Source organism: Oncorhynchus clarkii, chromosome 13, assembly GCF_045791955.1.
Source record: "Oncorhynchus clarkii lewisi isolate Uvic-CL-2024 chromosome 13, UVic_Ocla_1.0, whole genome shotgun sequence".
In the NCBI taxonomy this organism is placed as follows: Eukaryota; Metazoa; Chordata; class Actinopteri; order Salmoniformes; family Salmonidae; genus Oncorhynchus; species Oncorhynchus clarkii.
In genome coordinates this window covers 55,544,714-55,571,853 of record NC_092159.1, presented here as the reverse complement: position 1 = coordinate 55,571,853, position 27,140 = coordinate 55,544,714, and the positions used below count along the sequence as shown (strand labels likewise).

At 46.4% G+C, this 27,140-nt stretch overlaps 1 protein-coding gene across 1 annotated transcript; it reads left to right on the top strand.

Annotated features, from left to right (window-relative positions):
- Positions 1-1,397: 1,397 nt before the first annotated feature.
- On the top strand, positions 1,398-26,989 carry LOC139424058 (regulatory factor X, 1a (influences HLA class II expression)). Its single transcript, XM_071175749.1, has 19 exons — positions 1,398-1,524; positions 4,950-5,212; positions 5,414-5,542; positions 6,448-6,560; positions 7,379-7,483; positions 9,013-9,110; positions 9,403-9,832; positions 13,481-13,662; positions 15,699-15,818; positions 16,996-17,126; positions 17,541-17,659; positions 19,597-19,706; positions 19,829-19,980; positions 24,665-24,762; positions 24,879-25,028; positions 25,417-25,625; positions 25,876-26,029; positions 26,159-26,204; positions 26,435-26,989. The coding sequence occupies exons 2-19, from the start codon at positions 4,972-4,974 to the stop codon at positions 26,587-26,589; spliced, it is 2,742 nt and encodes a 913-aa protein (XP_071031850.1). The 5' UTR covers positions 1,398-1,524; positions 4,950-4,971; the 3' UTR covers positions 26,590-26,989.
- Positions 26,990-27,140: the final 151 nt, after the last annotated feature.

Genomic DNA, 27,140 nt, shown 5'->3' with positions numbered 1-27,140 from the left:
TTTGATTTTGACACCCCCTTTGTTCAGGGACACATATTCCATTTTTGTTAGTCACATGTCTGTGGAACTTGTTCAGTTGATGTCTCAGTTGTTGAATCTTGTTATGTTCATACAAATATTTACACATGTTAAGTTTGCTGAAAATAAACGCAGTTGACAGTGAGAGGACGTTTCTTGTTTTGCTGAGTTTATGTTTGTGTGTGTACAAGACATAACTACTGCAAAACAACCAACAAAAATTGGTCACAGTTCTTGCAGCTATGTTGGTTGCTGGGCCTGTACTTAGTCACTGGTAAGCTTTGAGGTGACTCCTATGGTAAGTACACCTACAGTTCATCCCTTGGCAGTGGTACTGTAGATTGCTTTATCACTGATCCCAACCGAGTCTCTCAGAGCATTCACAGTCAGCCCACTGACACACCTACACCTGTATCAGATCACAGCAAAATCCCAGTCTATTTGAAAAGCTCAATATTCAATCATGAGGCATCAAAGCCAAAGGGACTGCATAATACTAAGACATGCTATCGATGGAAGGAAAGTAGTGTAGAAACCAACCCCCCAAAATTGGGCAACAACAAATTCAATCCCTTTTAGAAAACGTTTCACTGAAATAGTTAAACTTGTTATTACAAAGCCTAAAGTATATTCAACCTTTCAGCAGCCTTATCAAATCTAAAAATGTCAAGCAGACAACCTAAGGAAATGAACAACAATGACAAATGGTTTGATGAAGAATGCAAAAACCTAAGAAAGAAATTAAGAAACCTATCCAACCAAAAACATAGACCCATGTATTTCACTGTTTCCCACGCCAATAAATCCCTTTACATTACATGTGTGAGAGAGAGCAGGAGAGAGAGAACAGAATCCATGTTAAACTACTCATTTTCATTCAGTGTTCATATACAGCGTTGTTGTTTTAGACAACTAAATTCACTGATCACTCATCTGCAATATAATAATTATGTCACTTTCACTTAACCTTATTGCTCTAAAAGAGCTTGCTACACTAGGTCTAGGCCTACACAATAATAAGGTTGCATGCTTGCAGACCAGGTGACATCGAGGTCGCATTGTCTAACTTAATGTTACATTTTATTTCAACATATATGATCAAATAAAACGGCGATCAAACTGAGATACAGTGTTACTACCAAATCACTAGTGGGTTGACATTAGAATAATCAAATTTCTATCCCGGATTTGGGATCCGCCTCCGTTGTTTAATTTCATGTTCAAACTGGACATGGGTTTCTCACAGATGTGAAGAAGTGCTTTGTATCGACAAATGATGTGGTACTACCACTTTAAAACATGTTGGGAGTTGTCTGCCAATCAGCGCGAATGAGGGGGAGGGAAGAAAGCGGGTGGGTAGCAACAGTTGCCCCGGTGAGGACGAAGCGCCATAGCCACGGTAGCCCTGGCGACAAGAACCCAGCAACGAGAATCAACAACAACAGCCTGAATCCTTGAAAAAAATAAAAACAAAAATACCGGTGGGAAATTCACTTGGAATCAGAGGTGAAACTCTAAACATATTAGATAGTTTACGTGTGCTTCTAACATTTCAAATGAAACATTATGTTGGATGCTGCTGTTTTTCTTTGCCTGTTTCAGTAGCCATTTATAGCAAACTGGTTGCCAACGTCTCTAGCTAGCTAACTTGCTTGTTGGCTCATCAATAGTGTCTCTTGAAACGCGGTGTCTGAGTACATTATGCCTGACATGACGCTTTAATACCAAGGCCGTTGTTATGGCGATGTCAAATGCACGATATGGGTACAAAATGGCGGGTGTTGTAGATACGCGAGACAAGCTAACGACCGTTAGCTAGCTCTGCTGTTGACATGCAGCTTGCTGACCAGCTCGAAGCTAATGTTAGCTAGCCAGGCTACGTGGAAAACCACAGTGGCATCTGTCAAATAATGTTCAAACTTTACCCATCTTATCAGCTTTAACGCAAAATGTCCTTCTGCCTGGCTGAGACAGAGGTTGACTCGTTAACCAACGTTAGCTAGCTAGTTGCTGCTAGCCAATCTCACTGCGAGCTGATAGTAGTAGCCTGGATAAAACAAATTAAAAAGCTAACTAAAGATGCATTGTAATTTGGTAAATAAGAAGAAATAGCCGGCCAGAGGTTTTAGTTCTCAAGCCAGTACGAGGGCAAGAAAGGTGGCACTGGGAAGTGAAGTCAAGCAAGCAATGTGAAGAGGGGCGTGTCAGTGAGGGGCGCGACTGACTATATTATGCAGATGTCAGTTACAGTGACAAGGACCTTGAAACATGGGGGGCATTTGCGTTAATTCCAAACAGTAACTCATTCACTTGGATAGCTAAACTGAATTTTGTCCAGTAATGTATATCTTCGTCTCATTTTGGCAACCGCAAAGGTCATATATAGTTATTTGCTGAGTATTGGCTACTCAATAAAACCCATACTATTGAATAGGCTAAAAAGGGGTGAAATGGTAGTATTCTTGAAAACATTTTTCTTCACATCTGTAAACCTGCTATACTGTTATAAATTCCACAGAGCAGTGTCTCTTCTGTATATGAGAGAGTGCGAGGGAGAGAAGGGTTTGGTACTTTAGGGAGAAATAGACATGTCAAAGCTAGAGGCTGGATATTCTATTCTAAAAGAGTGGCCTAAATTCTGTAGTTCGTCCAGACACCATGTTATTACCCCTTTAATAACCATGTAAATTACAAGTGAACTAAAAGTAAAAACAACACCAATGCTTTACGCAGTGTCAATAGACAAGCAGAATGGAGACTGGCTTCCCCACTTTACTCATGTTGCAGTCCCGTGAAGATCAGTTGGTGTGTTCGATTCCCACGAGGGACCAGTACAAAAAAAGTATTAAAATGAATGCACTCACTACTGTAAGGCGCTCTGGATATGAGTGTCTGCTAAATCACAAAAATGTAAATGTAAAAAGCCTTCTGGCCTGTAGCAGCAGCAGTCACATTAGAGATGACTGATCGCATTACAGGTAACGGGACACCAAATGCATGCCTTTCTTTCCCTTCAAGCCTTCACCTTCCCCACACCTCTTCTCTAGCTGTACCACTAACAGTCTTTGGAGGGGAAATCTCAGTCATAAGTGAATTGACTCATTAGGCCCAGACAGAATATGTGTAAAGAAGCAGAAGTTCCCCATGTGTATAGCAATTTCAATTATGGAATTAATTAGAGGCAGTGCTACAATACATTAATTACGGTGGTATAATTGTTTAAAATGTTTGTAAACGGTGTTTAAACTTCTCTGTCTGTATTCGGTCTCTAAATGTTTTCAATCACGAGCAGCACCATATCAACAAGTACATTTCAGAGTATGTGCAAATGCACATGGCGAATAAAGGTGATTCTGATTCTGAGACAGCGGTAAAAAGCCAGGTGCTGATAAGAAACCTCTCCTGCTGGGTTCCATCTGGCCTCACTGACTCAATCATTATCACGTTAAGGAACAGTCTGGATGATGATGATGATAGGGCCCCATTAAAGATAAAGCAACAATTTAACAATTACTATCTATAGCTACACTGAACAAAAATATATACACAACATGTAAAGTGTTGGTCCCATATTTATTGAGCTGAAATAAAAGATCCCAGAAATTTTCCATACACACAAAAAGCTTATTTCTCTCACCTTGTGCTGGGGACAATGAAAGGCCACCCTAAAATGGGCAGTTGAATCACACAACACAATGCCACAGATGTCTCATGTTTTGAGGGAGCGTGCAATTGGCATGCTGACTGCAGGAATGTCCACCAGAGCTGTTGCCAGAGAATTCAATGTTCATTTTTCTACCATAAGCTGATGAAACTGTGGGTTTGCACAACTGAAGAGTTTCTGCACAAACTGTCAGAAACAGTCTCGGGGAAGCTCATCTGCTTGCTCGTCATCCTCACCAGGGTCTTGACCTGACTGCAGTTCGACTTCGTAACCGACATGGGAAAATTCTCACCTTCGATGGCTACTGGCACGCTGGAGAAGTGTTCTCTTCATGGATGAATCCCGGTTTCAACTGTACTGGGCAGATGGCAGACTACGTGTATGGCATTGTGTGAGCGAGCGGTTTGCTGATGTCAAAGTTATGAACAGAGTGTCCCATAGTGGGGGTGGGGTTATGGTATGGACAGGCATAAGCTACGGACAACGAACACAATTGCATTTTATCAATGCCAATTTGAATGCACAGATATAATGTGAAGAGATCCTGAGGCCCATTGTCGTGCCATTCATCCGCTGCCATCAGCTCATGTTTCAGCATGATAATGCACAGCTCCATGTCACAAGGATCTGTACACAATTCCTGGAAGCTGAAAATGTCCCAGTGCTTCCATGACCTGCATACTCTCCATGCATGTCACCCATTGAGCATGTTTGGGATGCTCTGGGTTGATGTGTACTACAGTGTGTTCCAGTTCCCGCCAATACCCAGCAACTTCACACAGCCATTGAAGAGGAGTAGGACAACATTCCACTGGCCACAATCAACAGCCTGATCAACTCTATACGAAGGAGGCGTCTCAATGCATGAAGCAAATGGTGGTCACACCAGATACTGACTGGTTTTCTGATCCACGCCCCTACCTTTTAAAAAATAGGTATCTGTGACCAATGAATGCATATCTGTATTCCCAGCCATGTGAAATCCATAGGGCCTGGTGAATTTATTTCAATTGACTGATTTCCTTATATGAACTGTAACTCAGTAAAATCTTTGAAAGGGTTTTATGTTGCTTTTATATTTTTTATTCATTGTAGATTAGCCTGGTCCCCGATCTGTTTGTGCTCTTGCCAACAACATTGCTGTCATTGTCAAGCCAAACACAAGAATTCTGTCAGGAATTGGCAAGAGAGCAGAAAAAGACTGGCACCCAGGCTTCAGCTAGATCTCTCAGCTAACAAGATTTTATTTTATTTTTCACATATTCAGTGTCTGAGTCCCAGTTCTCGTGATGGCCACGACAGGCTACGTTGGGGAGTTGCAGCCCGTGACGACCCAGCCCCAAGGGGCAGCGAGTGGGAGTGTGACGGTGGCTGGACAGTCCTCAGCATCCACTGCCCCACACACCGTGGTAGCTCCTACGCAGCAGTTCCTGGCTCAGCTTCAGACCACAGTGGGGGCTCCTGCAGCCACAGCAGGACACACCACACCCCCTGCACAAGCCACTCCCACAGCGGCACAGAAAACAGCAGGTATTGTTTCTGCCAGTATAATTTTTCATTTGATTGTAATACATTTATTAATTGCGATGTATAAATAAATATTTATATTGTTTCATTGATACATTTATGTACTTTTATGGCATTTTGAGTCATGTCTTATAGGTATGCATCCATTCAGATGCTTATGACAATGTGTATCATGCAATAAATTAACCCTAGTGGTTGTATCAGTTGTCCAGGTGGCGCCCACACAGGCTCCTCCCCCCCAGACCCAGTATGTGACGGCTGAGATCCAGGGTTCCTCATCACAGGCCAACAACGCCCAGAACGCCCCCCAGTACATCGTAGTCACCGTCACAGGTGAGCCGAGCTCAGCATCACATCACATGCTACTGACTGTAGACTTAATTTATCTGAAGTCATGACCGACACTAGTCTGGTCTCCGATCTGTTTGACAACTCCTATGGTGATTGTCACGCAGACCATAAGAGTTGGCAAGAAAGCACAAACACCTGGGACCAGGCTACATTATTGCGGCATTTCATTCAGAAACCTGACAATTTGTATTTATTTTATTTGATTGACCCGTTATTTAACTAGGCAAGTCAGTGAAGAACAAGTTATTATGTACAATGATGGCCTACCAAAAGGCCTTCTGCGGAAATGGGGTCTGGGATTAAAAATACAATTAAAGCACAAAACATGGTGCAAACATTATTTTATCTTAGAATAGGTATGATATGCTTTACAGAGATTATACATTATAAAACTAAAGGTAAATTAGAATCAGATTACGTTGGTGTCACGTTCTTAGATGGGCCTGAGAGAGAGGAAGTAACAAGTCTCATAGCTTCCTGTTCAAGCTCTGTTCTTGATCTTAAGAGAGCCGTTCTGATTCACAGTTTCTACCAAATGAATCTAAAAACCTGCAATGAGTGGAATGTCTCTGATTGCTGTGAACTCTGTCCCTGTGCTCTTGCTTATCATGAAGAGGTTGTGTACTGTATTATGTGGGTGTAGTGGCTCCGAGAGAAGTCACAATTTCATATTAACAGGTCTTGCTCTCTCTCTCTGTTTTTCTCTCTCCATTTCTCTCCCTTTCTGTCTCTCTTTCCCTTTCTCTGTCTCTCCCTTTCTCTCTCTCTCTCTTTCCCTTTCTCTCTCTCTCCCTTTCTCTCTCTCTCTCTATCCCCCCTCTCTCGCTCTCTCCCTTTCTCTCTTTCTCTCTCTTTCTCTCCCTTTCTATTTCACTCTCTCTCCACAGAGGGCTCTCTCCATTCAAGTGACTCTGTGTCTGACTCGAGCCCTCCTCCAGCTGTGGTACAGCAGACTGGGGTTCCCACACAGGTGGTGCAGCAGGTGCAAGCAGCACAGCAGGTAGAGGTCCCTTCCCCTCTCCCATTCACACCTGGGTCATGTTCATTAGGCACCAAACAGAAGAAAACAGATTAAAACACAGCAGGTAGAGATCCCTTCCCCTCTCTCATTCACACCTGGGTCATGTTCATTAGGCACCAAACAGAAGAAAACAGATTAAAACAGAGAGGTGACTATCTGAACTTTTTTCTCTTTCATGCCCTAATGAACATGATCCTGGTAGACACATGATATTGCAACAATTGCAACTTGAAACCACACAGAAAAAAATTATTTGCAACTCATCATAAGACTTGGTGAAGCCAAAATAGTGCTGACATAAAGTATTTATGCATCCCTTCGGTATTTGGTGTCCAGCATTGGTGCACTATTATGTGGAAAATGAGAAGTGCTAGTCTCAGCAGTTATGGGTTTTACGGTAACAACCTCTGAACAAACCAAGAATTGAGGAAAAACTATCGAAACTAGCATTTGCTGTTCCCCGAGAGAACTTGGCCGGAAATAGCTCAAAATACTTACTAGTCTCTCAAGCCTACGGTGTCTAACTGCTCTCAGATGGCAAAACAGTAACTCAGATGTTTTATTGTCCCACACTGGATGGGTGCAGTGAAATGTGTTGTTTTACAGGGTCAGCCATAGTAGTACGCTGTGAAACATGTGTTGGACAAGTCAGGACATGGGAAGCATGAGGAAAAATGTTCAGTTCTCGTCACACCCAGTTTGAGCTGATGTAACAGGGCTATTATCTTAGCTACCAGACGCTATTGTCTTAGCTATACACTGTGTGAATCTATCTGTGTTGTGTTTTCTGTCCTTAGAGGTCAGTGGTGCAGGCAACGTCCCAGATCACAGCCAAGACTGAACAGGGTATCACCACCCAGCTGAGTGTCACCAACCTGCAGCCTGTCCACCTCACTCAGGAGGTAAGACACACACACACACACACACACACACACACACACACACACACACGCACACTCTCTCTCAAAAATGCATAACACACATGTACAAGACATAAACGGAACACCACACATAACACAGAAATATACACACACACATAACCATCCTTTGAGCTAAAGATAGTATATATAATTCAACAACCACACGCTGTATTGCATTGTATTATGTATTCATTTGGTCCTGCTGAGCCAGATAAACATCACAACATTTCCCTCCTGGTTGGTTGGTTCCAGAGTTCGCATAGCAAACAGAGAGAGAGGGATGAGACAGACGTAGGGAGAGACCGAGAGGTAGAAGAGGAGTGGACAACAGCAGAGCAGAGCAGGACAGACGCACAGTACTTTGCATGGGTGCCGTCAGACAGACACCCAGACATGCAGACAGACGGACACAGCCTCCAGGAGTACCCCTCCTACTTCCCCCTCTCCCTCCCCCTGACCTTCCCTCCCTTCGCCTTGTCCCTGTCGGTGCTCTCGCTAGGCTGGGAGGGGATGGAGATGGGAGGCTACCCCACGGTCACCACAGCCCAAGGACAGCCACTCCTGTTTGACGCAGCCTCTGCCCTCAGAGTAGGTCAATTAGGTGGAATTTCTGCCTTAGTCTCCCACTACTAAGTGCAGTTTTAACTTAAAGATGCACTATGCAGAAATGCTCCGCCATTTCTGGGCTCCCGAGTGGCGCAGCGGTCTAAGGCACTGCATCTCAGTGGAAGAGGCATCACTACAGTCCCTGGTTCGAATCCAGGCTGTATCACATCCAGCTGTGATTGGGAGTCCCATAGGGCGCTGCACAATTGGCCCAGCGTCGTCCGGGGTAGGCCGTCATTGTAAATAGGATTTTTTTCTAAAGTGACTTGCCTAGTTAAATAAAAGTTAAATAAAAAATAGCTTGCCTGATTTCAGTTTATGTGACAAAACAAGCAGGTATAAGTGTGGAGAATCATTGTACCATCTAAACCGCTGTGAAATATTTTTTACGTAACCAGAAATATGGTATTTTCAGCTGTTTGAAGCTGGTGTACAAAACCTAGTAAAAGACGCAAAAACAAAACTTATGAACAGGAAGCAGAGAAATACATAGAACAGATCTACCACTTCTGAGACTTGTTTTCAGTGAGAATGACAGATCCATAACACACATATGTGAATGGAATCGGGTCACCCCAAAATGACTTATTGCAGCTTTAAATGGAAGTTAGGTATCCTAGAGAGGCTGTCAGTGGGTAACAGAGTGGAGTGGGATTAAGGCAGAGACAACACAGTAGGTAGGGAAGAGCAATGTGAAGGGTAAGGGGAGCAGCCTGCAAGTCAAGGTCATTTTCCCATTGAAGTGAATGAGCCCGTGATTGATGTGGTATGCCTCATGATTGACTACGGTTTAAATATTTGGACACACTTCAAAGGAAATTGGAGGAGGGGGAGTAGATTAGTGTTTTGACCGACTCTGTGTGTGTACTCATGCCTGCATGTGTGTGTGTGTGTGTGTGTCCCAGGTGCAGCAGCAGCTCCAGCAGGTGCCAGTGCAGCATGTGTACACCAATCAGGTGCAGTATGTTGAAGGGGGAGACAACAACTACACCACCAGCACAATGTAAGCTCTCCTCTACTTTCTCTGAACACTGTCTATGGTGATATAATGCTATACCACTATGCTTATATAGTTTGTTAACTGTTGCTAACTAGCTAGCTTGATCACCTCAACTTCTAAAACTAGACAGTGGAGTAAGCCAGACAGCACAGACAGATCTGGGACTGCTATTTTTGTGATGCAGTGGTTCATCTTTCAAGACAACAGTTATACTGCTGAATTTGAAAATAACTGTCCTTCTCTCCTCCCCTGCTCCCTTCATTCCCCCCTCTTCCCACCTCCTCCCTCACTCCAGTCGTTCAGGCAGCTTCACCTACACAGACACCCCTCTGTACACTCAGACCACCGCCGCCCCTTACTACGAAGCCCCTCCCACCTCTGGCTCACAGGTCCCCACCACCGGCACACCCCTGACCGTCTCCGTGACAACGGGCTCCACCGGTGGTGTGTCTATGTACGTGGCTGGCACAGGCCAGATTGTGGCCAATCCGGCGTCCGCCTCTGCGGGTGGGGCAACGGTGGTGGCGACAGGGGGAACAGCCAATGGGACTGGGGAAGGGGCGGGGGCTAATGGAAGCGGGGGCAGCTATGTGATCCAGGGGGGGTACATGCTGAGTGGCAACAGTCAGGGGGGCTACTCCACCCACAATGCCCGCTCCTCTCCTGCCACCGTCAGTACAACAGAGGGCGAGGAGGGTAGTGGCGTACCGTCGGCAGACAAAAAGGTATGAGACAGAGACGCCAATCTCAATACTATTCTCTCACACACACCTTTCAGTGTTCTACTAGTCTCAATACTATTCTCTCACACACACCTTTCAGTGTTCTACTAGTCTCAATACTATTCTCTCACACACACCTTTCAGTGTTCTACTAGTCTCAATACTATTCTCTCACACACCTTTCAGTGTTCTACTAGTCTCAATACTATTCTCTCACACACACCTTTCAGTGTTCTACTAGTCTCAATACTATTCTCTCACACACACCTTTCAGTGTTCTACTAGTCTCAATACTATTCTCTCACACACACCTTTCAGTGTTCTACTAGTCTCAATACTATTCTCTCACACACACCTTTCAGTGTTCTACTAGTCTCAATACTATTCTCTCACACACACCTTTCAGTGTTCTACTAGTCTCAATACTATTCTCTCACACACACCTTTCAGTGTTCTACTAGTCTCAATACTATTCTCTCACACACACCTTTCAGTGTTCTACTAGTCTCAGTACTATTCTCTCACACACACCTTTCAGTGTTCTACTAGTCTCAGTACTATTCTCTCACGCAAACCTTTAGGTGTTCTACTAGTCTCAGTACTAGACTGTAGGATGGACATGGCTGTTCTACTAGTCTCAGTACTAGACTGTAGGAGGGACATGGCTGTTCTACTAGTCTCAGTACTAGACTGTAGGAGGGACATGGCTGTTCTACTAGTCTCAGTACTAGACTGTAGGAGGGACATGGCTGTTCTACTAGTCTCCGTACTAGACTGTAGGATGGACATGGCTGTTCTACTAGTCTCAGTACTAGACTGTAGGAGGGACATGGCTGTTCTACTAGTCTCAGTACTAGACTGTATGAGGGACATGGCTGTTCTACTAGTCTCAGTACTAGACTGTATGAGGGACATGGCTGTTCTACTAGTCTCAGTACTAGACTGTAGGAGGGACATGGCTGTTCTACTAGTCTCAGTACTAGACTGTAGGAGGGACATGGCTGTTCTACTAGTCTCAGTACTAGACTGTATGAGGGACATGGCTGTTCTACTAGTCTCAGTACTAGACTGTAGGAGGGACATGGCTGTTCTACTAGTCTCAGTACTAGACTGTAGGAGGGACATGGCTGTTCTACTAGTCTCAGTACTAGACTGTAGGAGGGACATGGCTGTTCTACTAGTCTCAGTACTAGACTGTAGGAGGGACATGGCTGTTCTACTAGTCTCAGTACTAGACTGTAGGAGGGACATGGCTGTTCTACTAGTCTCAGTACTAGACTGTAGGAGGGACATGGCTGTTCTACTAGTCTCAGTACTAGACTGTAGGAGGGACATGGCTGTTCTACTAGTCTCAGTACTAGACTGTAGGAGGGACATGGCTGTTCTACTAGTCTCAGTACTAGACTGTAGGAGGGACATGGCTGTTCTACTAGTCTCAGTACTAGACTGTAGGAGGGACATGGCTGTACTAGACTGTAGGAGGGACATGGCTGTTCTACTAGTCTCAGTACTAGACTGTAGGAGGGACATGGCTGTTCTACTAGTCTCAGTACTAGACTGTAGGAGGGACATGGCTGTTCTACTAGTCTCAGTACTAGGAGGGACATGGCTGTTCTACTAGTCTCAGTACTAGACTGTAGGAGGGACATGGCTGTTCTACTAGTCTCAGTACTAGACTGTAGGAGGGACATGGCTGTTCTACTAGTCTCAGTACTAGACTGTAGGAGGGACATGGCTGTTCTACTAGTCTCAGTACTAGACTGTAGGAGGGACATGGCTGTTCTACTAGTCTCAGTACTAGACTGTAGGAGGGACATGGCTGTTCTACTAGTCTCAGTACTAGACTGTAGGAGGGACATGGCTGTTCTACTAGTCTCAGTACTAGACTGTAGGAGGGACATGGCTGTTCTACTAGTCTCAGTACTAGACTGTAGGAGGGACATGGCTGTTCTACTAGTCTCAGTACTAGACTGTAGGAGGGACATGGCTGTTCTACTAGTCTCAGTACTAGACTGTAGGAGGGACATGGCTGTTCTACTAGTCTCAGTACTAGACTGTAGGAGGGACATGGCTGTTCTACTAGTCTCAGTACTAGACTGTAGGAGGGACATGGCTGTTCTACTAGTCTCAGTACTAGACTGTAGGAGGGACATGGCTGTTCTACTAGTCTCAGTACTAGACTGTAGGAGGGACATGGCTGTTCTACTAGTCTCAGTACTAGACTGTAGGAGGGACATGGCTGTTCTACTAGTCTCAGTACTAGACTGTAGGAGGGACATGGCTGTTCTACTAGTCTCAGTACTAGACTGTAGGAGGGACATGGCTGTTCTACTAGTCTCAGTACTAGACTGGAGGGACATGGCTGTTCTACTAGTCTCAGTACTAGACTGTAGGAGGGACATGGCTGTTCTACTAGTCTCAGTACTAGACTGTAGGAGGGACATGGCTGTTCTACTAGTCTCAGTACTAGACTGTAGGAGGGACATGGCTGTTCTACTAGTCTCAGTACTAGACTGTAGGAGGGACATGGCTGTTCTACTAGTCTCAGTACTAGACTGTAGGAGGGACATGGCTGTTCTACTCAGTCTCAGTACTAGACTGTAGGAGGGACATGGCTGTTCTACTAGTCTCAGTACTAGACTGTAGGAGGGACATGGCTGTTCTACTAGTCTCAGTACTAGACTGTAGGAGGGACATGGCTGTTCTACTAGTCTCAGTACTAGACTGTAGGAGGGACATGGCTGTTCTACTAGTCTCAGTACTAGACTGTATGAGGGACATGGCTGTTCTACTAGTCTCAGTACTAGACTGTATGAGGGACATGGCTGTTCTACTAGTCTCAGTACTAGACTGTAGGAGGGACATGGCTGTTCTACTAGTCTCAGTACTAGACTGTAGGAGGGACATGGCTGTTCTACTAGTCTCAGTACTAGACTGTAGGAGGGACATGGCTGTTCTACTAGTCTCAGTACTAGACTGTAGGAGGGACATGGCTGTTCTACTAGTCTCAGTACTAGACTGTAGGAGGGACATGGCTGTTCTACTAGTCTCAGTACTAGACTGTAGGAGGGACATGGCTGTTCTACTAGTCTCAGTACTAGACTGTAGGAGGGACATGGCTGTTCTACTAGTCTCAGTACTAGACTGTAGGAGGGACATGGCTGTTCTACTAGTCTCAGTACTAGACTGTAGGAGGGACATGGCTGTTCTACTAGTCTCAGTACTAGACTGTAGGAGGGACATGGCTGTTCTACTAGTCTCAGTACTAGACTGTAGGAGGAACATGGCTGTTCTACTAGTCTCAGTACTAGACTGTATGAGGGACATGGCTGTTCTACTAGTCTCAGTACTAGACTGTAGGAGGGACATGGCTGTTCTACTAGTCTCAGTACTAGACTGTAGGAGGGACATGGCTGTTCTACTAGTCTCAGTACTAGACTGTAGGAGGGACATGGCTTCATCATGTTATATTGTTATATCGTTGTCACTGCACTACAGCCCCTCCCAAGCTTACTTCTGCCCCCCCTCATGTCTCTATTATAACGAATGATTGATAATATAAAACGCTCAGAAACCAAACCGATCAGTCGTGTGTGTTTGTTGACTAACCCATCCATTTTTCCCTTCTCTCTGTGTGTCCCTCTCTGCCAGGTGCAGTGGCTGCTAGATAACTATGAGACAGCTGAAGGGGTCAGTCTGCCTCGCTCCACCCTCTACTGCCACTACCTGCTGCACTGCCAGGAGCAGAAGCTGGAGCCCGTCAACGCTGCCTCCTTTGGGAAGCTGATCAGATCCGTGTTCATGGGGCTACGCACGCGCCGCCTGGGCACCCGGTGAGACGAGTTATGTCATACAGACACGCACGCACCGCCTGGGCACCCGGTGAGACGGGTTATATCATACAGACACGCACACGCCGCCTGGGCACCCGGTGAGACGGGTTATATCATACAGACACGCACACGCCGCCTGGGCACCCGGTGAGACGGGTTATATCATACAGACACGCACGCGCCGCCTGGGCACCCGGTGAGACGGGTTATATCATACAGACACGCACGCGCCGCCTGGGCACCCGGTGAGACGGGTTATATCATACAGACACGCACGCGCCCCCTGGGCACCCGGTGAGACGGGTTATATCATACAGACACGCACGCGCCGCCTGGGCACCCGGTGAGACGGGTTATATCATACAGACACGCACGCGCCCCCTGGGCACCCGGTGAGACGGGTTATATCATACAGACACGCACACGCACGCGCCGCCTGGGCACCCGGTGAGACGGGTTATATCATACAGACACGCACGTGCCGCCTGGGCACCCGGTGAGAAGGGTTATATCATACAGACACGCACGTGCCGCCTGGGCACCCGGTGAGACGGGTTATATCATACAGACACGCACGTGCCGCCTGGGCACCCGGTGAGACGAGTTATATCATACAGACAAGCACACGCCGCCTGGGCACCCGGTGAGACGGGTTATATCATACAGACACGCACACGCACGCGCCGCCTGGGCACCCGGTGAGACGGGTTATATCATACAGACACGCACACGCCGCCTGGGCACCCGGTGAGACGGGTTATATCATACAGACACGCACACGCCGCCTGGGCACCCGGTGAGACGGGTTATATCATACAGACACGCACGCGCCGCCTGGGCACCCGGTGAGACGGGTTATATCATACAGACACGCACACGCCGCCTGGGCACCCGGTGAGACGGGTTATATCATACAGACACGCACACGCCGCCTGGGCACCCGGTGAGACGGGTTATATCATACAGACACGCACACGCCGCCTGGGCACCCGGTGAGACGGGTTATATCATACAGACACGCACGCGCCGCCTGGGCACCCGGTGAGACGGGTTATATCATACAGACACGCACGCGCCGCCTGGGCACCCGGTGAGACGGGTTATATCATACAGACAGACACGCACGCGCCGCCTGGGCACCCGGTGAGACGGGTTATATCATACAGACACGCACACGCGCCGCCTGGGCACCCGGTGAGACGGGTTATATCATACAGACACGCACACGCCGCCTGGGCACCCGGTGAGACGGGTTATATCATACAGACACGCACACGCCGCCTGGGCACCCGGTGAGACGGGTTATATCATACAGACACGCACGCGCCGCCTGGGCACCCGGTGAGACGGGTTATATCATACAGACACGCACACGCCGCCTGGGCACCCGGTGAGACGGGTTATATCATACAGACACGCACACGCACGCGCCGCCTGGGCACCCGGTGAGACGGGTTATATCATACAGACACGCACACGCCGCCTGGGCACCCGGTGAGACGGGTTATATCATACAGACACGCACACGCCGCCTGGGCACCCGGTGAGACGGGTTATATCATACAGACACGCACGTGCCGCCTGGGCACCCGGTGAGACGGGTTATATCATATAGACACGCACGCGCCGCCTGGGCACCCGGTGAGACGGGTTATATCATACAGACACGCACGTGCCGCCTGGGCACCCGGTGAGACGGGTTATATCATACAGACACGCACACGCACGCGCCGCCTGGGCACCCGGTGAGACGGGTTATATCATACAGACACGCACACGCACGCGCCGCCTGGGCACCCGGTGAGAAGGGTTATATCATACAGACACGCACACGCACGTGCCGCCTGGGCACCCGGTGAGACGGGTTATATCATACAGACACGCACGTGCCGCCTGGGCACCCGGTGAGACGGGTTATATCATACAGACACGCACACGCCGCCTGGGCACCCGGTGAGACGAGTTATATCATACAGACACGCACACGCCCCAAAAGCTTAGGCTGAATCAGAGGCTGAATTGTGTATGTGTTCCAGGGGGAACTCCAAGTACCACTATTACGGCCTGAGGATCAAGGCCTGCTCCTCTCTGATCAGACTGATGGAGGACCAGCAGCATCTGGCCATGAGACAGCAGCCCTTCTCTCAGAAACAGAGGTGGGCTATCAGCCTCTGTCTCTCTCCTGCGTCTCTCTGTCTCTCTCTGTGTCTCGCTGTCTCTCTCTCTCTGCGTCTCTGCCTCTCTCTCTCTGCGTCTCTGCCTCTCTCTCTCTGTGTCTCTCTGTCTCACTCTCTCTGTCTCTCTCTCTCTCTGCGTCTCTCTGTCTCTCTCTGCGTCTCTCTGTCTCTCTCTCTGCGTCTCTGCCTCTCTCTCTCTGCGTCTCTCTGTCTCTCTCTCTGCGTCTCTGCCTCTCTCTCTCTGCGTCTCTCTCTCTTCTCCTCTTTCACTCTCACAGTGCCTCAAACACTGTCTCCCTCTAGCACTCTAACAGTTGCTCTCTTTCCTACCCTCTCATTCTTTCTCTCTGTCTCTCACTCTCTGTCTCTCTCACTCTCTGTCTCTCTTTCCCCCCTCTCTCACTCTCTGTCTCTCTTTCCTACCCTCTCACTCTCTGTCTCTCTTTCCTACCCTATCTCACTCTCTCTCTCTTTTCTCCCCTCTCTCACTCTCTCTCTTTCCTACCCTCTCATTCTTTCTCTCTGTCTCTCACTCTCTGTCTCTCTCACTCTCTGTCTCTCTTTCCCCCCTCTCTCACTCTCTGTCTCTCTTTCCTACCCTATCTCACTCTCTCTCTCTTTCCTCCCCTCTCTCACTCTCTCTCTTTCCTACCCTCTCATTCTTTCTCTCTGTCTCTCTGTCTCTCTCTCTCTGTCTCTCTTTCCCCCCTCTCTCACTCTCTGTCTCTCTTTCCTACCCTCTCTCACTCTCTGTCTCTCTTTCCTACCCTCTCACTCTCCGTCTCTCTTTCCTACCCTATCTCACTCTCTCTCTCTTTCCTCCCCTCTCTCTCTCTCTCTCTCTCTCTTTCCTACCCTCTCACTCTCTGTCTCTCTTTCCTACCCTCTCACTCTCTGTCTCTCTTTCCTACCCTCTCACTCTCTGTCTCTCTTTCCTACCCTATCTCACTCTCTCTCTCTGTCTCTCTCCCCTCTCACTCTCTGTCTCTCTTTCCTCCCCTCTCACTCTCTCTGTCTCCCTTTCTCTCATTTCATTTCTGTATTTCTGTCCTTATTCCTAGAACTTATTGTGCCATTTTGTTGTATCTCTCTCATTGAAGCCTCCCTGCTGTATAAAGGATCTTCATTATTTTCATCATGAACCCCTCCTCCCTAGGTTGAAGCCGGTGCAGAAGGTGGAGGGGATGACCAATGGCATGGCGGCAGGCTCGGGCCAACAGCAGCAGCAGCAGGGGGCGGGGCTCTCTGACATCAGCGCCCAAGTGCAGCAGTACCAGCAGTTCCTGGGTGAGAGGGTGGGGGGTGTCAGGTCTGTCAACACTAGGGGGAATTGGGGTAAACACCTTACTGTACCATCTTGGTGTTTACAGTATATGGTAACAATAAGGACTGGAGTCAATGAGTAGCTACTTCACTTAGTGTTTATATGACCACCAAAGAAACGGAAGAGTGTTTAAAATGTACCTACTATGTAATAACATTTTACCATATTTTACCAAGTACAGTAGAGAAATACAAAGACACAAATCTCAGAGTTATAGACTGACTGATTAACGGAATGGACAATATCGAACCGGGACATTTATTAAACACTAACAAATGAACTTCAGTAGGTTACAGACAGTGATAAAACAGGTCAGACATTTACAGTATCTGGCTTGTGTAAATACACAATTAATATTGTCTTCCGTCCCCATGCAGACGCGTCTCGGACCCTCCCAGAGTTCCCTGACCTTGACCTGCAGGGGAAGGCCCTACCGGAGGGCATAGAACTGGAGCACATCAAGAGCTTCCAGCTGCTGTATCGGGAACACTGTGAGGTGCCTGTCTGTATGTCACACTGGTTGTTTATATGTACAGCATGTTACTGTCTGTACAGAGACCTACCCCTGTCTGTCTGTACAGAGGCCTACCCCTTTCTGTCTATACAGAGACCTACCCCTGTCTGTTTGACAGAGACCTACCCCTGTCTGTCTATACAGAGACCTACCCCTGTCTGTCTATACAGAGACCTACCCCTGTCTGTTTGACAGAGACCTACCCCTGTCTGTCTGTACATAGACCAACCCCTGTCTGTCTGTACAGAGACCTACCCCTGTCTGTCTGTACAGAGACCTACCCCTGTCTGTCTGTACAGAGACCTACCCCTGTCTGTCTGTACAGAGACCTACCCCTCTCTGTCTGTACAGAGACCTACCCCTTTCTGTCTGTACAGAGACCTACCCCTTTCTGTCTGTACAGAGACCTACCCCTTTCTGTCTGTACAGAGACCTACCCCTTTCTGTCTGTACAGAGACCTACCCCTTTCTGTCTGTACAGAGACCTACCCCTTTCTGTCTGTACAGAGACCTACCCCTTTCTGTCTGTACAGAGACCTACCCCTTTCTGTCTGTACAGAGACCTACCCCTGTCTGTCTGTACAGAGACCTACCCCTGTCTGTCTGTACAGAGACCTACCCCTCTCTGTCTGTACAGAGACCTACCCCTCTCTGTCTGTACAGAGACCTACCCCTCTCTGTCTGTACAGAGACCTACCTACCCCTCTCTGTCTGTACCCTACCCCTCTCTGTCTCTGTCTGTACAGAGACCTACCCCTGTCTGTCTGTACAGAGACCTACCCCTGTCTGTCTGTACAGAGACCTACCCCTGTCTGTCTGTACAGAGACCTACCCCTGTCTGTCTGTACAGAGACCTACCCCTGTCTGTCTGTACAGAGACCTACCCCTGTCTGTCTGTACAGAGACCTACCCCTGTCTGTCTGTACAGAGACCTACCCCTGTCTGTCTGTACAGAGACCTACCCCTTTCTGTCTGTACAGAGACCTACCCCTGTCTGTCTGTACAGAGACCTACCCCTGTCTGTCTGTACAGAGACCTACCCCTTTCTGTCTGTACAGAGACCTACCCCTGTCTGTCTGTACAGAGACCTACCCCTGTCTGTCTGTACAGAGACCCCTGTCTGTCCCCTACCCCTGTCTGTCTACCCCTACCCCCTGTCTGTCTGTACAGAGACCTCTGTCTGTACAGAGACCTACCCCTGTCTGTCTGTACAGAGACCTACCCCTCTCTGTCTGTACAGAGACCTACCCCTGTCTGTCTGTACAGAGACCTACCCCTGTCTGTCTGTACAGAGACCTACCCCTGTCTGTCTGTACAGAGACCTACCCCTGTCTGTCTGTACAGAGACCTACCCCTGTCTGTCTGTACAGAGACCTACCCCTGTCTGTCTGTACAGAGACCTACCCCTGTCTGTCTGTACAGAGACCTACCCCTGTCTGTCTGTACAGAGACCTACCCCTCTCTGTCTGTACAGAGACCTACCCCTGTCTGTCTGTACAGAGACCTACCCCTGTCTGTCTGTACAGAGACCTACCCCTGTCTGTCTGTACAGAGACCTACCCCTGTCTGTCTGTACAGAGACCTACCCCTGTCTGTCTGTACAGAGACCTACCCCTGTCTGTCTGTACAGAGACCTACCCCTGTCTGTCTGTACAGAGACCTACCCCTGTCTGTCTGTACAGAGACCTACCCCTGTCTGTCTGTACAGAGACCTACCCCTGTCTGTCTGTACAGAGACCTACCCCTGGTGTATGTGTCATTGTTCATTCATCAGTTCTTGTATAGTCCTGTTATATACATGTCATCTGTACGTCTCACTGTTGTTTCTGTCGGTCCAGCTGTCCTGTGCATCCTTTGCATAAAGGGAGGAGCTAAGCTAGTTGATACTGATGGTGCTGGTGTTCCCTCTTTGTTTCCAGGCTATTCTGGACGTGACGATCAACCTGCAGTTCACCCTGGTGGAGACCCTGTGGAAGACCTTCTGGAGGTTTGAAGAGAGCCAGAGTGGAGACACTGGCACACTGGCTGTGTACGTCTTGTCCTGGGACTTCAATATGCTACTAAAGCAACTGTCTTTTTTTATTTTAAATATCAAGTCATTTTTTCAAGAATCCTGTGTCATTTTCTAACGAATCTGTATTGTTGTAACAGACATGATGAGTCTGAGAAGCGCCTGCCTAAGGACTGTCTAGTGATCCTGTGTAAGTACGACCCTGTGCTCCGCTGGAGCCGCGACTGTGACAACACCCTGTACCAGGGCCTGGTGGAGATCCTCATCCCCGATGTACTGCGGCCCATCCCCAGTGAGTTAGAACGCACTACACAACACCACATAATACTGATACAACTACAGAGCAGTATAGAGAGCCTTCAGAAAGTTTTCAAACCTCTTGACCTTTTCCACATTGTGTTGTGTCTGGATTTTTAAATTGATTAAATTGAGATTGTTTGTCACTGGCCTAGACACAATACCCCATAATGTCAACGTGAACTTATGTATTTAGACATTTTTATAAATGAAAATCTGGAATGTCTTGGGCCAATAAGTATTCAACCCCTTTGTTATTGCAAGCCTAAATAAGTTCAGGAGTAAAAATGTACTTAACAAGTCACATAAGTTGCATGGACTCTGTGTTAAACACAATGTTTGAATGACTACCTCCTCTCTGTACCCCACACATACAATTATATGTAAGGTGCCTCAGTCGAGCAGTGAATTTCAAGCACAGATTCAACCATAAAGACCTGGGAGGTTTTCCAGTGCCTCACGAAGAAGGGAACCTATTGGTAGATGGGTGAATACCCCTTTGAGCTGAAGGTATTAATTACACTCTGGATGGTGTATCAAGAAGCCGCTCTGGATTTCACCATGAGGCCAATGGTGACTTTAAAACAGTTACAGAGTTTAATGGCTGTGATAGGAGATAACAGAGGCTGGATCAACAACATTGTAGTTACTCCACAATATTAACCTAATTGACAGAGTGAAAAGAAATAAGCCTGTACAGAAGAAAATTATTACAAAACATGCACTAAAGTAATACTGCAAACAAATGTGGCAAAGCAATTCACTTTTTTGTCCTGAATAGAAAGTGTTATGTTTGGGGCAAATCCAATACAACACAGTACTGAGTACCACTCTCCATATTTCCAAGCATAGTGGTGTCTGCATAATGTTATGGGTATGCTTGTAATCATTAAGTACTGGGGAGTTTTTCAGGATAAAAAAAGAAACAGAATGGTGCTAAACACAGTCAGAATCCTAGAGGGAAACCTGGTTCAGTCTGCTTTCCAACAGACACTGAGAGTTGAATTCACCTTTCAGCAGGACAATAACCTAAAACACAAGGCCAAATCTACACTGGAGTTGCTTACCAAGAAGACAGTGGCCGAGTTACAGTTTTGACTTACTGTAAATCTGCTTGACAATCTGTGGCAAGACCTGAAAATGGTTGTCTAGCAATGATCAACAACCAATTTGGCAGAACTTGATGAATTTGGAAATTAATAATTGGCAAATGTTGCACAATCGATGTGTGGACAGCTCTTATAGACTTACCTAGAAAGACTGACAGTTGTAATCGCTGACAAAGGGGATTCTAACATGTATTGACTCAGGGGGTTGAATACTTATCTAATCAAGATATATTAGTGTTTTTATTTATTTATTTATTTTTTACAAATGTTGGAATTTTTCTTCCACTTTGACATTACATAGTATTTTGTGAAGATCGTTGACAAAAAATGACAATTAAATCTCCCACTTTTTACACAACACGTTGTGAATACTTTCTGAAGGCACCTTATAATACTACATAGCACAACATTACACTATACTCAGCGACCTTTTACCCTACTGCTACTCTCTGTTCATCATATATGCATAGTCACTTCAACCATATCTACATGTACAGTGCCTTGCGAAAGTATTCGGCCCCCTTGAACTTTGCGACCTTTTGCCACATTTCAGGCTTCAAACATAAAGATATAAAACTGTATTTTCTTGTGAAGAATCAACAACAAGTGGGACACAATCATGAAGTGGAACGACATTTATTAGATATTTCAAACTTTTTTAACAAATCAAAAACTGAAAAATTGGGCGTGCAAAATTATTCAGCCCCTTTACTTTCAGTGCAGCAAACTCTCTCCAGAAGTTCAGTGAGGATCTCTGAATGATCCAATGTTGACCTAAATGACTAATGATGATAAATACAATCCACCTGTGTGTAATCAAGTCTCCGTATAAATGCACCTGCACTGTGATAGTCTCCGTTAAAAGCGCAGAGAGCATCATGAAGAACAAGGAACACACCAGGCAGGTCCGAGATACTGTTGTGAATAAGTTTAAAGCCGGATTTGGATACAAAAAGATTTCCCAAGCTTTAAACATCCCAAGGAGCACTGTGCAAGCGATAATATTGAAATGGAAGGAGTATCAGACCACTGAAAATATACCAAGACCTGGCCGTCCCTCTAAACTTTCAGCTCATACAAGGAGAAGACTGATCAGAGATGCAGCCAAGAGGCCCATGATCACTCTGGATGAACTGCAGAGATCTACAGCTGAGGTGGGAGACTCTGTCCATAGGACAACAATCAGTCGTATATTGCACAAATCTGGCCTTTATGGAAGAGTGGCAAGAAGAAAGCCATTTCTTAAAGATATCCATAAAAAGTTTCGTTTAAAGTTTGCCACAAGCCACCTGGGAGACACACCAAACATGTGGAAGAAGGTGCTCTGGTCAGATGAAACCAAAATTGAACTTTTTGGCAACAATGCAAAACGTTATGTTTGGCGTAAAAGCAACACAGCTGAACACACCATCCCCACTGTCAAACATGGTGGTGGCAGCATCATGGTTTGGGCCTGCTTTTCTTCAGCAGGGACAGGGAAGATGGTTAAAATTGATGGGAAGATGGATGGAGCCAAATACAGGACCATTCTGGAAGAAAACCTGATGGAGTCTGCAAAAGACCTGAGACTGGGACGGAGATTTGTCTTCCAACAAGACAATGATCCAAAACATAAAGCAAAATCTACAATGGAATGGTTCAAAAATAAACATATCCAGGTGTTAGAATGGCCAAGTCAAAGTCCAGACCTTAATCCAATCGAGAATCTGTGGAAAGAACTGAAAACTGCTGTTCACAAATGCTCTCCATCCAACCTCATTGAGCTCGAGCTGTTTTGCAAGGAGGAATGGGAAAAGAATTCAGTCTCTCGATGTGCAAAACTGATAGAGACATACCCCAAGCGACTTACAGCTGTAATTGCAGCAAAAGGTGGCGCTACAAAGTATTAACTTAAGGGGGCTGAATAATTTTGCACGCCCAATTTTTCAGTTTTTGATTTGTTAAAAAAGTTTGAAATATCCAATAAATGTCGTTCCACTTCATGATTGTGTCCCACTTGTTGTTGATTCTTCACAAAAAAATACAGTTTTATATCTTTATGTTTGAAGCCTGAAATGTGGCAAAAGGTCGCAAAGTTCAAGGGGGCCGAATACTTTCGCAAGGCACTGTACATACTACCTCAATCAGCCTGACTAACCGGTGTCTGTATGTAGCCTCACTACTTTTATAGCCTCACTACTTTTATAGCCTCACTACTTTTATAGCCTCACTACTTTTATAGCGTATCACTACTTTTATAGCCTCACTACTTTTATAGCCTCACTACTTTTATAGCCTCACTACTTTTATAGCCTCACTACTGTTATAGCCTCACTACTTTTATAGCCTCACTACTTTTATAGCCTCACTACTTTTATAGCCTCACTACTTTTATAGCCTCACTACTTTTATAGCCTCACTACTTTTATAGCCTCGCTACTTTTATAGCCTCGCTACTTTTATAGCCTCGCTACTGTTATAGCCTCGCTACTTTTATAGCCTCGCTACTTTTATAGCCTCGCTACTTTTATAGCCTCGCTACTTTTATAGCCTCACTACTTTTATAGCCTCACTACTTTTATAGCCTCACTACTTTTATAGCCTCACTACTTTTATAGCCTCACTACTGTTATAGCCTCACTACTGTTATAGCCTGTCTTTTTTTTTTACTGTTATTTTATTTCTTTACTTACCTATTGTTCTCATAACACCTTTTTTGCACTATTGGTTAGAGCCTGTAAGTAGGCATTTCACTGTAAGGTCTACACTATTGGTTAGAGCCTGAGCCTGTAAGTAGGCATTTCACTGTAAGGTCTACACTATTGGTTAGAGCCTGAGCCTGTAAGTAGGCATTTCACTGTAAGGTCTACACTATTGGTTAGAGCCTGTAAGTAGGCATTTCACTGTAAGGTCTACACTATTGGTTAGAGCCTGTAAGTAGGCATTTCACTGTAAGGTCTACTACACCTGCTGTATTTGGCGCACGTGACAAGTAAACTTTGATTTTATTTGATTTTATTACAGTACACAAGACATAGCGTTATACTGCACTACATTATACTATGTGACATGACATAGCTGTAATACAGCCTGTGTGTAGCTGGTGTAGAGGAGTCCGGTGCAGGACAGCAGATATGAGTGATAAACGTATTTACTCTAGATTCCACAAATACAACACAAAATATTCGAGGCCACAATAACGGACCGTATTACAAAACAAACAATCACTCACAAACAAACATGGGGGAACAGAGGGTTAAATAATGAACAAGTAATTGGGGAATTAAAACCAGGTGTGTAAGACAAAGACAAAACAAATGGAAAATAAAATGTGGATCGGCGATGGCTAGAAGGCCGGTGACGTCGACCGCCGCTCGAACAAGGAGAGGGACCGACTTCGGCGGAAGTCGTGACAATAGCACTATATTACACTAATTATCTACATAACATGACATAGGCCTGGTGGAGATTCTACATAACACAATAAAACACAGGTGGTTTGAGTTCAAGGACATTCTGTTCACCACCACCACATAGGAGAGCACATTTAGTTCAGCCCTGTGTCAACCCCTCTCTCTCTCCTGTCCACAGGTGCCTTAACTCAAGCCATCCGCAACTTTGCCAAGAGTCTGGAGAGTTGGTTGACCAACGCTATGATGAACATCCCAGAAGAGATGGTCCGCATTAAGGTGTGTGTCTGCTTTCATGTGTGTTGGGCAGCATATGTTGGTTTCTGCGGTGTGTGTGTGTTCTTGGTGAGGTCTTGTCACGCTCTCTTTTCTCACTTCCTCCTCTCATCCTCCAGGTAACGTCAGCCAGTTCATTTGCCCAGACGCTGCGCAGGTACACCTCTCTGAACCACTTGGCCCAGGCAGCCAGGGCTGTGCTACAGAACACAGCTCAGATAAACCAGATGCTCAGCGACCTCAACCGCGTGGACTTCGCCAATGTTCAGGTCCGTCTGACCTAAGACCTATGGTTACAGTGTATAGTAACATTCAGACACTGTCCAGACCATAGACGTGTCATTATATTCATATGATGCAGACCAGCACTGATGGTGATCTCTGTAGTGTTTGTTTGGTAGATGTAGTATAATGTCCTAAAGCTCTGTGTGTTGCTGTTGTTGTTGTCGTACTGACATAACACAGGTGGCCTATGTTACCTTGTCATTCAACTACTATATTTTGTAATTGTGAAGTGACCAAAATATAAGAGACATGATACTGACAACTCTCTCTTTTTCTCTCCTCTTCCTCCCCTCTTTCTTTCTTTCTTTCTTTCTCTCTCTTACCCCCTCCTCTGTCTCTTTTCCTCTTCCCCTCCTCTCTCTCTCCATACAGGAGCAGGCGTCGTGGGTGTGTCGCTGTGAGGACCGTGTGGTGCAGCAGTTGGAGCAGGACTTCAAGCTGACCCTGCAGCAGCAGAACTCTCTGGAGCAGTGGGCTGCCTGGCTGGACGGGGTGGTCTCCCAGGTCCTAAAGCCCTACCAGGCCAGCGCCGCCTTCCCCAAAGCAGCCAAGCTCTTCCTGCTCAAGTGGTCCTTCTACAGGTGAGAATGGGATTAGTCCCATCTATTCCCATGCTAAATACGGTTGAACATTTCTGGTAATTTCACACATTTTCAACTAGAATCAAATGGGAATAGGCAGGGAGGGAATCCTCCAACTGGGAAATTTGGGGAAGGTCCTAACATTTTACAACACTACTGCTCAGAGACGTTTTTTTCCTGGTTAGTCAGGAAATCCAGATTTGTTTATCCATGCCAAACCGAACTCTTCCTCCTCCTCCTCTCCATCCAGTTCCATGGTGATTAGAGACCTGACTCTGCGTAGTGCTGCCAGCTTCGGATCCTTCCACCTGATCAGACTGCTGTATGATGAGTACATGTACTACCTGATAGAACACAGAGTGGCCCAGGCTAAAGGAGAGACACCCATCGCTGTCATGGGAGAGGTACACACACATTTACACACGCGCTCACAGTGGCCTAAGCCAAAAAAAGCTAATGTGCTGTTGATATTAGTTACCATTGTTTAGTTGTTACCATTCAATTGTTACTGACTAATTTCCTATGTCTCTCAGTTCGCCAGTCTTGGCAGGAGTTTGAACCCACTGGATCCAGACAAAGGTAACTACCATCCATGTTGTTTGATACAAAGCACATGGCAGCCAGACATAAAGCTACTTATTGAGGATTGCCCAATCCCAGATCAATCCCTACCCCTTACGCATTTGTGGAGATCTGAGAGCATAGGGGGTAGGGGTTAGGGGTTAGGGACTCATTTGGGATTGGGCAATCTATTCCTATAACCACGGTTTCTGATATTAACCTTCATCCCACTTGTGTCTGTCTTCCAGAAGAGGAAGAGGAGGAGGAAGAGGAGAGCGATGACGAGTGTCAGGAGCTGTCTCTGCCCTCTGACGGGGCGGGGCTGGGGGAGGAGTCTCTGGAGCCGCCTACCAAGCTGGCCAGAACCGACCAGAGAGTACTCTTCACCACGGGCCAGGACTGAACACACACACACACACTGATACACACATGCACAAACACACTTCCATTCACAGACTGACTTACACAAATACTCACACATAACTGCATTGATTGATAAACATTTGTATACACACATACACCAAGATACCCTTGTATACACTAATATGTACACTAGAGGTTGACACGGGAGTGAAAATTCATTCCTGTTCCGTCTTGTCCTGTAAAAAAATGTTTCCTGTAATGCCCGGCTCCTGCAGCGTTTCTATAACCCCGGAACTTTCCTGTCCCATTCTGATAAATATCACTCCCGTCCCATGCAGATTTTTACACACAGAAATCATTTATTCCGTTACGCCTCGATCACACCAATAGCGTCATTGCATTTTGGTACACCAGATGTACATTCATTTCCACTGGAACACTGTGTTGCCTTGCAGCATTGCGTTGTAGAGGCAGTTGCAGTGCGTTCTGTGTTGCCTTGCAGCATTGCGTTGTAGAGGCAGTTGCAGTGCGTTCTGTGTTGCCTTGCAGCATTGCGTTACAGAGGCAGTTGCAGTGCGTTCTGTGTTGCCT